Consider the following 13170-nt stretch of genomic DNA (forward strand, 5'->3'; position numbering starts at 1 on the left):
ACTGATTTTGGAATAGGAACTCAAGCTAGGATAGCAGGGCGCTATGGTTTGTGTCTAGTTGTCCCCCTAAAACCTCATGCAGTCACGGGGCAGCTTCTGGAGTTTTTGATTAATTACTGTGGGTGTGGATGCTGCACCTGCCCTGGGTGGGTAATTTGTATTACAATATGAGAAGGGGAGAGAGGCTAGCTGCTGCCACTCCCTCAGCTCTCCACTCTCTGCTCTTTGCCGCTGCCATGAAAGGTTGCTCTCTGCCACGTGCTGTTTTGCCTTGGAGTCAGCTGAGTATGGACTGAAAACTCCAGTTACTGGGAGCTAAATAAGCCTTTCCTTCCTCCATTTTGGGTGTTGGGTATTTGTCCCAGCAATGAGAGAAGAGTAACTGAGACACAGGAATACAAGGTACACATACAGGCCCTGAATTGATTTCCTGCTCCTTTATTTCCTTTGCAAATGCTGTACAAATAGTAAAGAGGCAGAAAAAAAGATAGGTGAATCATAGCTGAATCATCACCAAGTGATTCTGAAGAATTAAAATACTTCCAAAACAAAGAACAAAATGCTAAATGGTAATTTCACTGGAACTGAGCCTTCAAAGAGGCTTTTGAATGTGACACTTGGTTATGTAAACTGAGTCAATTAACACTGGACAGGTAGAAAGCAGAAGAGAATATCTATTGCCTTTTAAAAGTAAAACAATCCAAAATATCACCAATTACCTGCTCATAATAGTGGATATTCTCCTCGGCCATGTCTGTGAAGGCCGACTTGATATCATTCTGCATATTTTGCTTCCATCTTTCCCAGTCTGCCTTCAGGGCATTGTTGGCACATTCCACTTTATCTTCAAGTTTTCCAATCTCTTCTGTAAGCTGCAGTAGGTCACAGAGAGGGATAGATTGATCTATATAATCCTGCCATGAGGTAAACCCATTGATTTTAAGAGGAACATTACATAAAATGTTTAACATAATTTTTTTTAACTTAGCACTATTGACATGTATACTTGTTCAACTAAAGAGAACACTGGTTTAAGGCAAGACTCTCAGGCCTACCAGCTGTGACTGAGCGCACATGGAAACAAGGGAAATGAGCTCCGTGCTACCTTTTTATTTCCAGCGCTTTGGTCATCACTACCATTTCTGGTTTTGCTCACTGCAGCTTCCTTGTCAGGAGCCTCACTTTTCAATTGTTTTTAACCAAAAGTTCAACTAAATGGCACATTGCAACATTCATACTCTGCAGTACAACCTGAAGGCCCAGGAAACTAACTTGTGCAATGTCACTTAAAAACAGTAACAGGTATCTCAAGATACTGAATTCAAAAAGCTTAGTCTATTATTTATATACACCCCACCTTACCCATAGTTGGACTTCATTGATTTATTTTTAATATTTGGGATGTGAATAAATATTGTCCTATACATAGCTATAAAGAAAGATAAACTCAAGGCTTTCATAGGTAAATGGATACAACCAGAGACCATACTTATAAGTAAAATAAATCATATTTGCATGTATAAGCATTACATTGTCCTCCTAGTGAAGAAAATAAAAGAATAAATAAGATCCAAAAGATGCAATAGATACTATGAAAGGGAAAGAAACTGCTCAAAAGGAAAGAAGAACTGGAATGGGGGAAAGGAGAAAAAAAGGAAGGGAAAACTTTTAAAAATTATATATATAAAAAAGTGCTGACATTGATCAATTTTGCATGCCTATATCTTGTAATCTGAGCAACTACATTGAAGAGAAAAATATGCAATATAATCATTGTTAAATTTCTATCATGTTTTGAAATTCTGTATTGTTTTTATTATTTTTTTCTCTTTAAAATAAAGTTTCCACATGAGTCAGGAAGCCAAAATTTTTTCATATGCATATAAATTTATCCATACATGTAGCATTTACTTATAATATGCCCTATCAGTACTAGGAATTCTAGGACTTATACTTATAAAGAAACAAAGACAACAGACAAAAAAAAAAGTCCTGCTTCTCCCAGAGCTTATATTCTTCTGGGGAGAGACAAACTATATGCACAATAAAATGTGAAATATAAGCTAGTAATAAAAGCTACAGAGTGAAATGAGGCCGAAAGACAGGTAGGAAGCGTCAGGATGCTGCCATATTGGCTAAGGTCACCTGGGGAAATTAAATAAGAAATCATCTTAAAGGTCTGAAGCAGATGTGAGCAAGGCATGGGGTATTCCACAGGAAAAGCAGTCCTTGCAGAGGACCCATGGGGATGGCCCCCAAAGGTGGAGCATGACCAGTGCAGCTTCAGTAATTCAGAAAACAACAGGAAAGTCACAGGCAAGGAAAGGAACTCAGAGAAGCAGTGGGTGAGAAGATCTCAGGGACTCATGTCCGTGGCAAGGATGGATAAGCGCGAGCCAGAGCCAAGCAGATCTGAGCCCAAGAGACTCCATCCCTCTCATGCTTGAAAGGGCTCCCTCTGCAGGAACACTATTTAAGACTGAGTATGTTCAGAGAGGGCCGCCACTTAAGAAGACATCATATTTAAAAAGTGGAACAGGGTGAAATTACCTAAGACTCAGTAAAAGATAGCTTCTGATGCTTGCTTGAATTAACTTTTTAAGATATAACATTTATCTTTTTAATTGATTGTTGCCATATATTTTCTCAAGATATATATATATATTATGCATGATTATATATGATTTTATATATATATACATATATATATACACACACACCCCATATCTATCTGCCTATCTGTCTATGCTTGTGAGAGATCTAGTTCAATAATAAAGTTGGCTTTCATAGTTTTTCTGTATGTGTTTTACGTTGTTCTACTTTCTTGTTTTGTTTCTCAGGTGGCATTCTCTGTATGAGGTCACTTATTACTTTATCAGCACATTCTTTTGAGGAATTATCTTGACAGATCTTAGAGAACATTTTTAATGGGATTTTAATTGAATAATAATGGTAGGTTGTGGGAGTTCCATGTTAAAAGGTCAAACTCAAAAGGATTGAGGTCTATAGAAAAAGCTCAAGACTGTTAGAAAGCCTCACTCCTCTGGGTTGTTGGCTAAAGTCTCTTCAGTTGCATAGCCAAATAGAAATTATTAACTGGGGCTGGGGAGATGGCTCAGTACAATAAACACTTCCCTGGCAAGTGCAAGGGCCTGAGTTCAATCCCTGGTTCCACCAAAAAAAAAAAAAAAAAAAAAAAAAAAAAGTAAAAGAAAAAAATTATTAACTGATTAAGCTAGATCCATACTGTAACTCTCTTTCATTTCAGCTTTACAGTCTAAAATTGCTATGCCCTTCACTGAGGGAACTGGCAGTCTGCAGAAATTGAACTTAGGAAACACAGTATCAAGAGTAATCCTTGCCTTCCCTTCCCTCTCCTCCCCTCCCCTCCCCTTCCCTTCCTGATGAAACTTTAAATGGTGACTGTGATAATGGATTTACAGCAAACATGTCCCCCTTATCAAAGTCCTTGAAAGTGCTGTTTAGGTTTCTGGGTGGTTTTGCTCTGACCAAGAGCTGCTGGATTCCTAAAGAGGAGTTTGCTTTGACTTCACTCACATCCACAGAGAGAAGTCTGCAGTTTAATCAGTGCAGTGCTGGGATTTTGAGGACTGAAAGAGAGTTAGCAACCTCAGTATAAGCCCTACTTTTTGTCTTTTGTAAGCTGTGTGACACTGGGTAAGACTATCTGTTGAAGTTCTACATTCTTCATCTGAAAAGGAACAAAAAAATGAAACCACTCATTTCCTAGAAATTTATAAGAAAACTACATGACATAAAAAATGTAATTGATTCACACAGAGCCTGCTAATTTGCCTACTAAATTTTCACTATCATCACCAATACTACCATCACTTAGACTCTGCAATATGCTGTGCTATTGCTAGTGTCTCGCTCCTAGGTGGATTTTTAGTGCAATTTCTTAATCTAGCTCATCAGTATAGGAGAAAATACATATGATGTAAATACAGATGATCAATTTTTGTTTTGTTGTGACTGTATGTAAATATTTATTTTCTTTGATGATTTCATCACTTTAGTTAGAAAAGGAGAAAATGAGACAAGTATTTCCCAGAATGAGTCATTACCCCATGACTTCAATTCTAAGAAACAGTAATTGATAAGAAGCACAAGGCACCTAACTTAAAGACTAATGTGGACTGCATCTTTGTGACAGTTTGTAAACGTGTAATAGACCCAGATGTCCTGGCCCTCTTCTGACATCAATAGTAGCAGCAATTGCTCTGGTAGGACCGTGCATTCTGACTCTGCCCTCTGTGTAGGCTCTGACAGAACATATATCCTCAACCAAAGTTAGCCAACGTGGGAGAATGGGGTGTGTGAGAAACACAGCAGGTCAACAAAGCTCTTCTAGTGAGCCCTCAACCACCATGTAGAAGCTGTTAACAACTTTAACCACTAGAAATTTAATCATATTCTCTGTGGCACAACAGCATGGAAAGATTTGATTAAAGAGAATTTAAAGTTTGCATAACTCTTCATAGATATTGGCAGCAGCTGGGCCTCCTGCCAGTGGAAGAAGTGAAGAACCTAGCAACTCCTTGTTTTCATTAACATGTTGTAATATCAGAATGAGTAATATAAGATGGTACAACAATGAAAAAAAAAGGTTTATATTTAATATCTGGCTAATGGTTAATTTCTAGCTTCAGTTACATTCAACAAGAATTAGCTACACAATTCAAAGAGAGTCATTAGTACTTAGAGCTCAAAAACAATATCACCCCCAAGGATGCCACACCTATAGTACTAGTAACTGCAGTAAGCATAACTATTTAATAGGTTTCTGTCATAGGCCACTGTTTCAAGCCCTATACTCTGCTGTATTATTTTACTTAATCTACACAAGCATGTCAAAACTTGAACAATACTATTTCCCTTCCATAAGATGGGCAACTGACAGATATTGTTGTCATTAGGGGGCATAGCAGAGATTCAAATTAAAATCAGCCAAAGCACACACTCCATTTCTATTCACTGAACATGACCAGTAATGGGGTTCCCCTCCCTGTGACTTCCCAGGTTAAACTGATTAAGCATGTGTCTTAAGAAGTCTATAATATACTAAGCTATAGATACACAAAATGAAGCAAAAATAAAATCATCATCAAATAATAAACAGAAATCAAGCATGGTACTTGGGAGTTTGAGGCACAAAGCTAGCTGTGAGTTCAAGGTCAGTGTGTGCTACATAGAGAATTCAAGGCTGGCCTGAAATACACAGTGAGATGCCATCGCAAAACAAAGCTACTGGGGGTAACCTGCTTGGCCCCCTTCGGTTCCTCTCTCACACAGAAGCTTTCTTTCCCCCAATAAATATATTCTGCTCTAAAAAAAAAAAAAAAAAAAAAAAGCAAAACAAAAAATACCTACTACTACTACTACTACTACTACTACTGTGACACATAACATCACACAAAGAAAGTAGTGTCATATGTCTGGGATAGAAGGTCATTTCTGATGGCAAGATCTGGAGGGTTGGCCGTTACCTCACTGTGTAGTGGCTGGGGCGTGGAAAGAAGCTGAGACTACAGCAGGCAACCCAAGACAGAGACCATGTGCTGAGAGTGATTGCAGGACAGCAATTGGTTCGGAGCCTGGGGCCAGCAAGGAGACACTTCAGAAATGCTGCTAGGAAGGTGGACATGATACTGAAAATGGAATAGATTCTTCAGAGAAAGGGAGCCATGGAAGGTGGTGACCAGGCCAGCTCTGCACATCAGATGATTCCTGAGACACAGGTAGGTAGGGGCAGATGGAGGAAGGGGAGGAAGGAGGGAAGCAGTTAGTCTCCAATGGGACCAAGGAGACAATAAGCAACAGCAGAGAGGGTTGGGTTCTTCAGTAGTCACAGCTCACGCTGCGGCATTCACTCAGCGCTCACTCAAGGTCTAAAGTAGAGGGAGAATAGGTTGACTCTGCCCGCATGCATCCTTGCTGAAGGGGAGAAATAAAATGCGGCAGGACAAGGAAAGTATAAAAGGCATTTGGAGCAAAGCCAACTTCAGTTGCGAACTCACACAGCATGTTTATTTTGGCGTTTCTTTCTTTCTTTCTTTTTTTTTTTTTTTTTTTTTTTTTGAGTTTCTGAGGAATTGCAGGTGGCTCACTGGGATTGGTACCTAGAACAATAATAGGGGGATAGTGCAAGACATGGTCACATGGACAGGCGGCTACCAGGTCCTAAAGGAGTTTGCAGAGGTGTGTCTACATTTTAATAGAAGGTAAGCAGCATCTCTGAAGGAGTTTAAATAAACAACTGGAGGGTATCAACATGAACCAGATTTATAGCAACAGAGAGACTGAAAAGTCAAAAATGTTGAGAGACAGGGCCAGTGAGATAGCTCAGCAGACTAAGCACCTGCTTAGGCAAGCACAGGGACCTGAGTTTGATCCCTGGGACCACATTCCACACCAGCCCCATCCCTAGGTGCACTGAGCCAGTGACCAAGTCCAAGTGTGGTGGTGCATCTCCATAATCCCAGCACTGGGAGGCTTGAGAACAGGAGGATCACTACGAGTCCAAGCTGCATAGTGACACCCTGCACAAAATACAAAAAAAAAAAAAAAAAAAGTTGAGGGGCAGAATGAGGAAAGTCTGTCACTTGTTTAGATGCAGCTGAGAGAAAAGTCAGTATTGCAAATAGAGTGAGCTGGAAGAACAGGAGAGAAGACATAAAGCCCTGAAAACCACAGTAATAATTCAGACCAAAATTCACTGTCCCCAACTGCCCTGTCTTGCCTGTTGGGGCACATACATATACACATATTAAAGACCATTTAGTTAAGGGCCAGCCAAATAGCTCAGTGGATAAAAGTGCCTGCAAGCAGGCTCAGGGACTGGGGGTACAATCCCCGGGCCTACCATGCTGGCCCTATCCCCTGGGTGCACTGAAATGGCAATTGAAATTGGGCATGGTGGTGCACGCCTGTAATCCCAGCTCTTAGGAGTCTGTAAACAGGCAGATCACTATGAGTCCGATCTAGTAGTGAGACCCTGGACACCCTGTAGGCCCGTCCTTAAAATACAAAAAAAAAAAAAAAAAAAAAATTTAGTTGCATGTATACAAGATACAAAGCTTCAATTCTAATTGTCTATTACTTTTTAAAATTTAAATATGCAAGAATCATATTTGTATATAAATATGACCAGCAGAAGCAGATGTAACATTAGACACAAGTGAGAGGAATCAAATCAAGTACGATTTTTGGGTTTCTTCGTTAGAGACTGAATCCAGGGCCTTCACCATGGTAGGCAAGTACTCTTCCACTGAAGTGCATCCCTAACAGTTTATTAGTTTTTTAACCAAATGGTTAACTAAAATATGAAAAAAATTGTTCATATAAAAGCATTTTAATTTATATTTATTAATTTTATTAAAAAACTGAAGTGATGTAACATTTAAGAGTCTCATAAGGTAATTTTTCCCTGGTGTAATGCTATCTTAAAATTATGTATACCCTAAATAACCTATGGCTAACCACTACAGATATGGATTTTATTCTTATAAGGTTAGGATAGCAAATAAAATATATAGAGACTTTTTAAAAAATTGTAAAGAACTATATATAAATCTCTAAAAATACTGTAAAATTAGCCAAATTTGGAGATAAATTATATAAAATGAGACTATCTGTATATTTATGAATTAAATAAAGGTAAAATGCACTGTATACAGAGTGTATTCACTGAACACTAACTATATGAAAATAACTGGGGCGGTCTTTAGAGAGATTAAACCTTACTAAAAGCCCTTAAGATGTACATTCAACTTTTACTTGTATTTCTTTCCTATATTTTCATTACAGAGGCAAGAAAACTGAAATATACCAATATAAACAATTATTATTTTTAATTATAATAACTTTCCCATATTCTTTTACAAGTAGTTGTGGAGAACTGTATTTGGATTTTCTAGCAAAATTATCCAACTATTTAGAGGTCATTTTACAATAGCTGCATTTGGTAAGGACTATAATGGCAATCAGCTTTTGGAAAAAGGGTATAAAAAATGAGGATCCATCTACCCAGTCAAATGAGTAACATCCCTTCTGCTATTAAGAAAATGAGAAACAGGCCTGATTAATTTTACATTTATCCTTTAAGGCTTTTGATCACTGCAATGGCTGATACAGTGTGTCAATCTGAGTGGTCTGGAAGCTTAACTAAGTGACCCAGCAGCTCTATATCCAAAGTCTAGAGAACATGCCCTAGAGCAGCTCTTTATACCCTAAGTGCCCTAGGATGTTATGATAGTTGATTCACTGTGTTAACTTGAGAAGTTTGAAAGCTCAACTAAATGCCTCAGCAGTTCTACATCCTGGGGTGTAGAGGACCCACCCTAGGGCAGATAGGCTGCCTACAATATAAGTGAGGAAAAGAGGTTTGCTCTCCCCCACCCTATTCTGCTCTAGTTGCTTCTGCCGTCTTCTGCTACCATAAATTGTTGCCCCTCTGCCATGCCAACCTGCCTTGGAACCAGTTGATTATGGACTGAAATCTGTGTAAACTGTGAGCCAAATAAACCTTTCCTCCCTTAACTTTGGGTGTTGGGTATTTTATTTCAGCAGTAAGAAAAACCAACTAAGACAATGACCATAATATCTTTCTATATCTATTCCATTAAGGACAGTTTGACAGTACAGTAGTAGGCCATTCCCAAGAGATATCTTAAAGTGATAATGAAGAATAGAGCTAGTAAAGGAAACTATGTTCCAGCATATCTGAAGCAACAGTTGATTCTTAGTATATGACTGCTGAGTATTTCTGAGTAACTACTAAGATCTGTACTGCCCTGTATGCCACAGCCAGCGTGTAACTTCTGAAGGTTGCTTTCTTTCCTTTCAACCCAGTTGACCTAACATTCAGTAACACAAATTAGGATTTAGCTGGTGATACAGGTCCTGTAACAATACCATATCAACAACTGTGTAAGCTGGTTCTCACCTATGTATTTCTCTTCCAAACTGGAAAAATCAATTTAAGGATTACTTCTTACATAAAATTTAATTTTATTTTTCCATGCTTTTTCATAATCTATTCCCTGTCAATCTGCAGTTTATTGTTACCTTCAATATGAAGGAATTAAAAAGTAACCTTGTTGTAAAACACTCATTCATCTAATAAATCTTTGTTTTGTAATGCCTGCTGCCAGCTAAGCACTGGCTCAGGCCTATGACCAAGGAGACAGAGATGAATACCGAAGTGATGGCTCCTTCCACTGACAGCTTGCAGTCCAGCAGCAATTTAAGGACCACACTGCATGAGGCAGTCTCTTTTATCTCACCTAAATAGTTGGCTTAAGGTCTAACAATGACTTCTCAATCTCTCTTTCACTGTCTCCTATAAAATTAAGAAGGACCTTAAAACTTAAAGAAATCTATTATGAATTTAAAAATCCTCCCAAATTAGGAAATACATTTATTGTCAATAAGTATTCCTTAATAAAGCCATGCTGTTAAGTTGAGCTGTGGGGGACTCAGGTCAATAATTTCTGACATTGCCAGTTAAACAGAAGACCCAATGCTATTATGGGCTACTGGACTCTTTTAGAATATTTTGCTGAGTTTACACACCTATAATATTCAATAACAGAACTTAGAAAAAATGGGGTATGCCTATGAATGTCCATTTTGTATCTGTGTATTCAAAGTGGTTAGGATAGATATATAGTTGCATTCTCTTAATGAATAGAATGATTTGTTCTAATGGTGTTTGTAAATAGGATCACAAGTCCACTTCTTGTACAGCAATTAACCACTAAGAAGAATATATGCAGTGCATTATTTGTTGAAACTGTACTTCCTATTTGATTTGAAACTGTCTCATTGCTATCTGTTTATCAATAAAACTTTGAAAAAAAAATAAGTATTCCTTATTGCACCAAACATTCACTGGATGGAACCAAGGTACACACTAATAAAGATAAACAATGAAATGTGATCAACTCTGATGGGGTGATATCTTCAGGTCCAGGATATCTGTGCACTCCCATACACCTGTATGTGGGGATACGATGTATATTTTTTCGGAAGGCAGGGTGTACCTGCCTCATGGGTGCTTTAGGTTCTAAGATCTGAATTCCACACACACATTTGGGCAGTTCCATTTTGAAGAATTTTGAAGAAATAACATTTCATTTTTCTCAGTTTCCTTAAGATATTAACAAATGTTTACCACTTTCTCTTTCACTTGCACCTTAACAATTTCATAACCACATACAGGTTAGTGATTGCAAGCATGGGGTGTGAAGTCCCACAAGACCAAACACTAACTCTGACACCTCAGAGGAGGTGGGTTCGTACACCAGGTGCAGTTTCCTCATCTGTAAAGTGAAAAATAACAACTCACTTCATAGAATACTCTTGCATAATGTATCAGAAACACGTCTAGGGCTTAAGCATTTAGCACATGTTAATGTTAGACTAGCACTTGGGGGCATTATAAAAGAACATTGTTAGGGTACAGAAATATCCTCATAGAATCTGGACTCTTTATTTGTCTTTGGCAAAGAATCTCTGTCAAGGACATGTATAAGAAACAACAGTCACAAAACAATGAGATTTCTTGTTAATACCAAAAGCTACATTTTGCCTCAGAGGGTTGATGCTGAGACTAGACAATGCCTTAGATCAAAAAGTCTAGTTAAGGGTACTTCATAAAGCCTTTCTCCAAATCATCCCAGAAAATACCACTACTTTAAAGAAATTAATTTCCATGTCATCTTAATAAATTATTTCCCTCCAAACTAAGAAGTATTTATATGTTGCAATAAGGAAGGAAGCTCTGAGAAAAAATATGCAAATAAACATTTTCCCTGTAACTCTGAAAATATTTTAGAGTGTGCTTCCTAGTAATTCAAATTCCTAACTAGTAAGGTAAGAAAAATAAAAGCAAAGATGTCCATAGAATTCCAAACATCACTGTGAGCCTTTAGTTCTTCTTTTACTAAAATATAGCTTTTAGGAAATACATTAATTTGTCCAACAGCTACCTGCTGAGCATGTATGCCTTGCAAAGTACTATGCTAGGCACAGCTTCCCTAGGAAATATGTCCTTAATTCTTGCAACACTTCCCACATAAAGGCAACTTTACTTAACATCAAAATGCTTTCATAACGACGCATAAGGCTTAAAGCACATATGGAGCACATGTTCCTCAAATTGCAATTTCTAGTCCCACAACAATACACAGTGATGGCCCAAAGGATTGGCAAAATTATGAGCACACGTGGGAAGAATGTGTAAATATGTTATACAGGTTAAATAAAACATTTTTAAATTAATATAAGCATATTAAAAGATAAAGTATTTACATGAAATGTTCAAGTTAGAAACTTTAAAGAAATTTTCATAAGACTAAGATTGAGGTTGGTGTGTATTCCAACCTTTACTCTAGAAAGTAAACTCTTCTGGTACAAGATCTGGAACTATACACCTCTTTAAAATGTGCTTGACTGTTGAAATGATGCACATCAACTTAAAATTCAGGGGAAGGTAATTGCTATGAGTGCCAACAGTTATGTCAAAGTATCATTTATAAAAATTATGGGTGGAAAAAAACAGTATCCCCTTTCAGTTTATTGCCCTAAAAGTAAGCACCAGAGTGCTGGGAGAAAATGCCCAGTCAACATTTTGTCTTAAATCTCTTTGCTCTACCACTGCTAATAGAGAGGGAGAATTTCAGTAACATCTAGAAGAATCACCCTGTTACTTATTTCATAATCAATCCTTCACCAATTCTCCCTAATATTATAATCTGGAACTAGTCAAGTAAATATCCCTACCCTCATTTTAGGACTGGCTTTATTCACAAATACAATAGTACGACCATGTAGGCAACACAATTAAAATTTAGAATCTCTCCAGTGAAAACACAGATTCACTCACATTCAAACAACTAAGAGCTGCTCCTAACACAGAACTAGAAGAATTATTTCTTCATTAACAAAGAAAGTCAATCTCACATAAATTAATCTAGAAGAAACAAATATGTCAGACTTGTCTAACTTTGATATACCTGGTACATGTAATAGTAATGACACAGGTTCCAGCCCAGGCGCAGCATGGGTGAGAATCACTTCCACCCCCTTGGGATGCCCCCCACCACTCCGCAGCACCTCCTCCATACCGCCCACTGAGTAGGAATTTCTGCCGTGTTCCGGGAACCCCCAGACCCAGTCCTAGCCCAGGCCCAGTGAGTGTGTGGGAGAGCTTCCAGCTACCTTGCGCTGGTGGGACCTACGGGTCCCAGCCCAGGTGCGGTGTGTGTGAGACCATCTTCCATCCCCCTGGGACACGCCCCATCACTCCATACTATGCCCCCACACCCTACCTGCTGAGTAGGAATTTCTGTCACATTACGGGAACCCTCAGATCCAGTCAAAAACCCAGGCCCAGTGAGTGTGTGGGACAGCTGTCTCTCCCACCTACTCCACCTTGTCACCTCCAGACTCAGCTCAGGTTTGGTATATAGGACTGGGTGAAACCCTGAGGCTACAATCCCTGCAGAGAGTGTAGGGGACAGAACCACCCAGCTAGTCCAGGAGCAGAACATCTTGTCAGAGGGGCACAACAGGTTCACCCCCAAGGGCAGCAGCAGGAAAGAGCTGAACACAGCAGCCAGACCCAAGCCAGGCACAGCTAGATAAATCCAAACTTTGTAGATCTGCACCTGAACTTCAGTAGGTGTTAAGGCTATAACTCCGATAAAGATCTACAACAAAGGTCAGTAGACAGTGCTACACAAAATGACAAGAAGGAACAAAATGCAATCCCAGAACCCAAGTGCACCCATAACAAGTGCAAAGGACACTAACACAGAACAAATTGAGAATCACACAGCTGAAAGCAATGAATCAACAGCTTCTGAAATAAAGAAACAGCTGCAGAAAGGTATAGAGGACCTCAGATTGGAAATTAAAAAAAAAGAAATCCCTGAATTAATAACATCTGCAGTAAAGAATCAAATGCAGAAACATATGGAGGAAACCCAATGCCCACCCAGAACAAGTGTGGAGGACACTAGCTTGGCTCAAATGCATGAAATAATAGCGTCAATGGTAAATAAGCAACAGCAGAAAGTCATAGAGGATCTAAGAGCACAATTCTTTTCTGAAATAAAAAAAGAATTCTCAGAACTCATAGCA

General features: G+C 38.6%; 1 protein-coding gene across 3 annotated transcripts in view; it reads right to left on the reverse strand.

Annotated features, from left to right (window-relative positions):
• The window catches only part of Snx7 (sorting nexin 7), a 110911-nt gene that overhangs the window by 25308 nt on the left and 72433 nt on the right, over nucleotides 1–13170 (reverse strand). Inside the window, exon 8 of one of the 3 annotated variants that reach the window (XM_004635688.2) lies at nucleotides 720–872. The exons of 1 other annotated variant lie outside the window; for it this stretch is intronic. In XM_004635688.2, coding sequence (XP_004635745.1) covers nucleotides 720–872 — 153 coding nt within the window. Of the gene's footprint in view, nucleotides 1–719; nucleotides 915–13170 lie in introns of all 3 variants that reach the window. One more of the 3 variants, XM_023720302.1, reaches the window with a different exon arrangement.

This window comes from Octodon degus, unplaced genomic scaffold, assembly GCF_000260255.1.
Source record: "Octodon degus isolate 3935 unplaced genomic scaffold, OctDeg1.0 scaffold00074, whole genome shotgun sequence".
In the NCBI taxonomy this organism is placed as follows: domain Eukaryota; kingdom Metazoa; phylum Chordata; class Mammalia; order Rodentia; family Octodontidae; genus Octodon; species Octodon degus.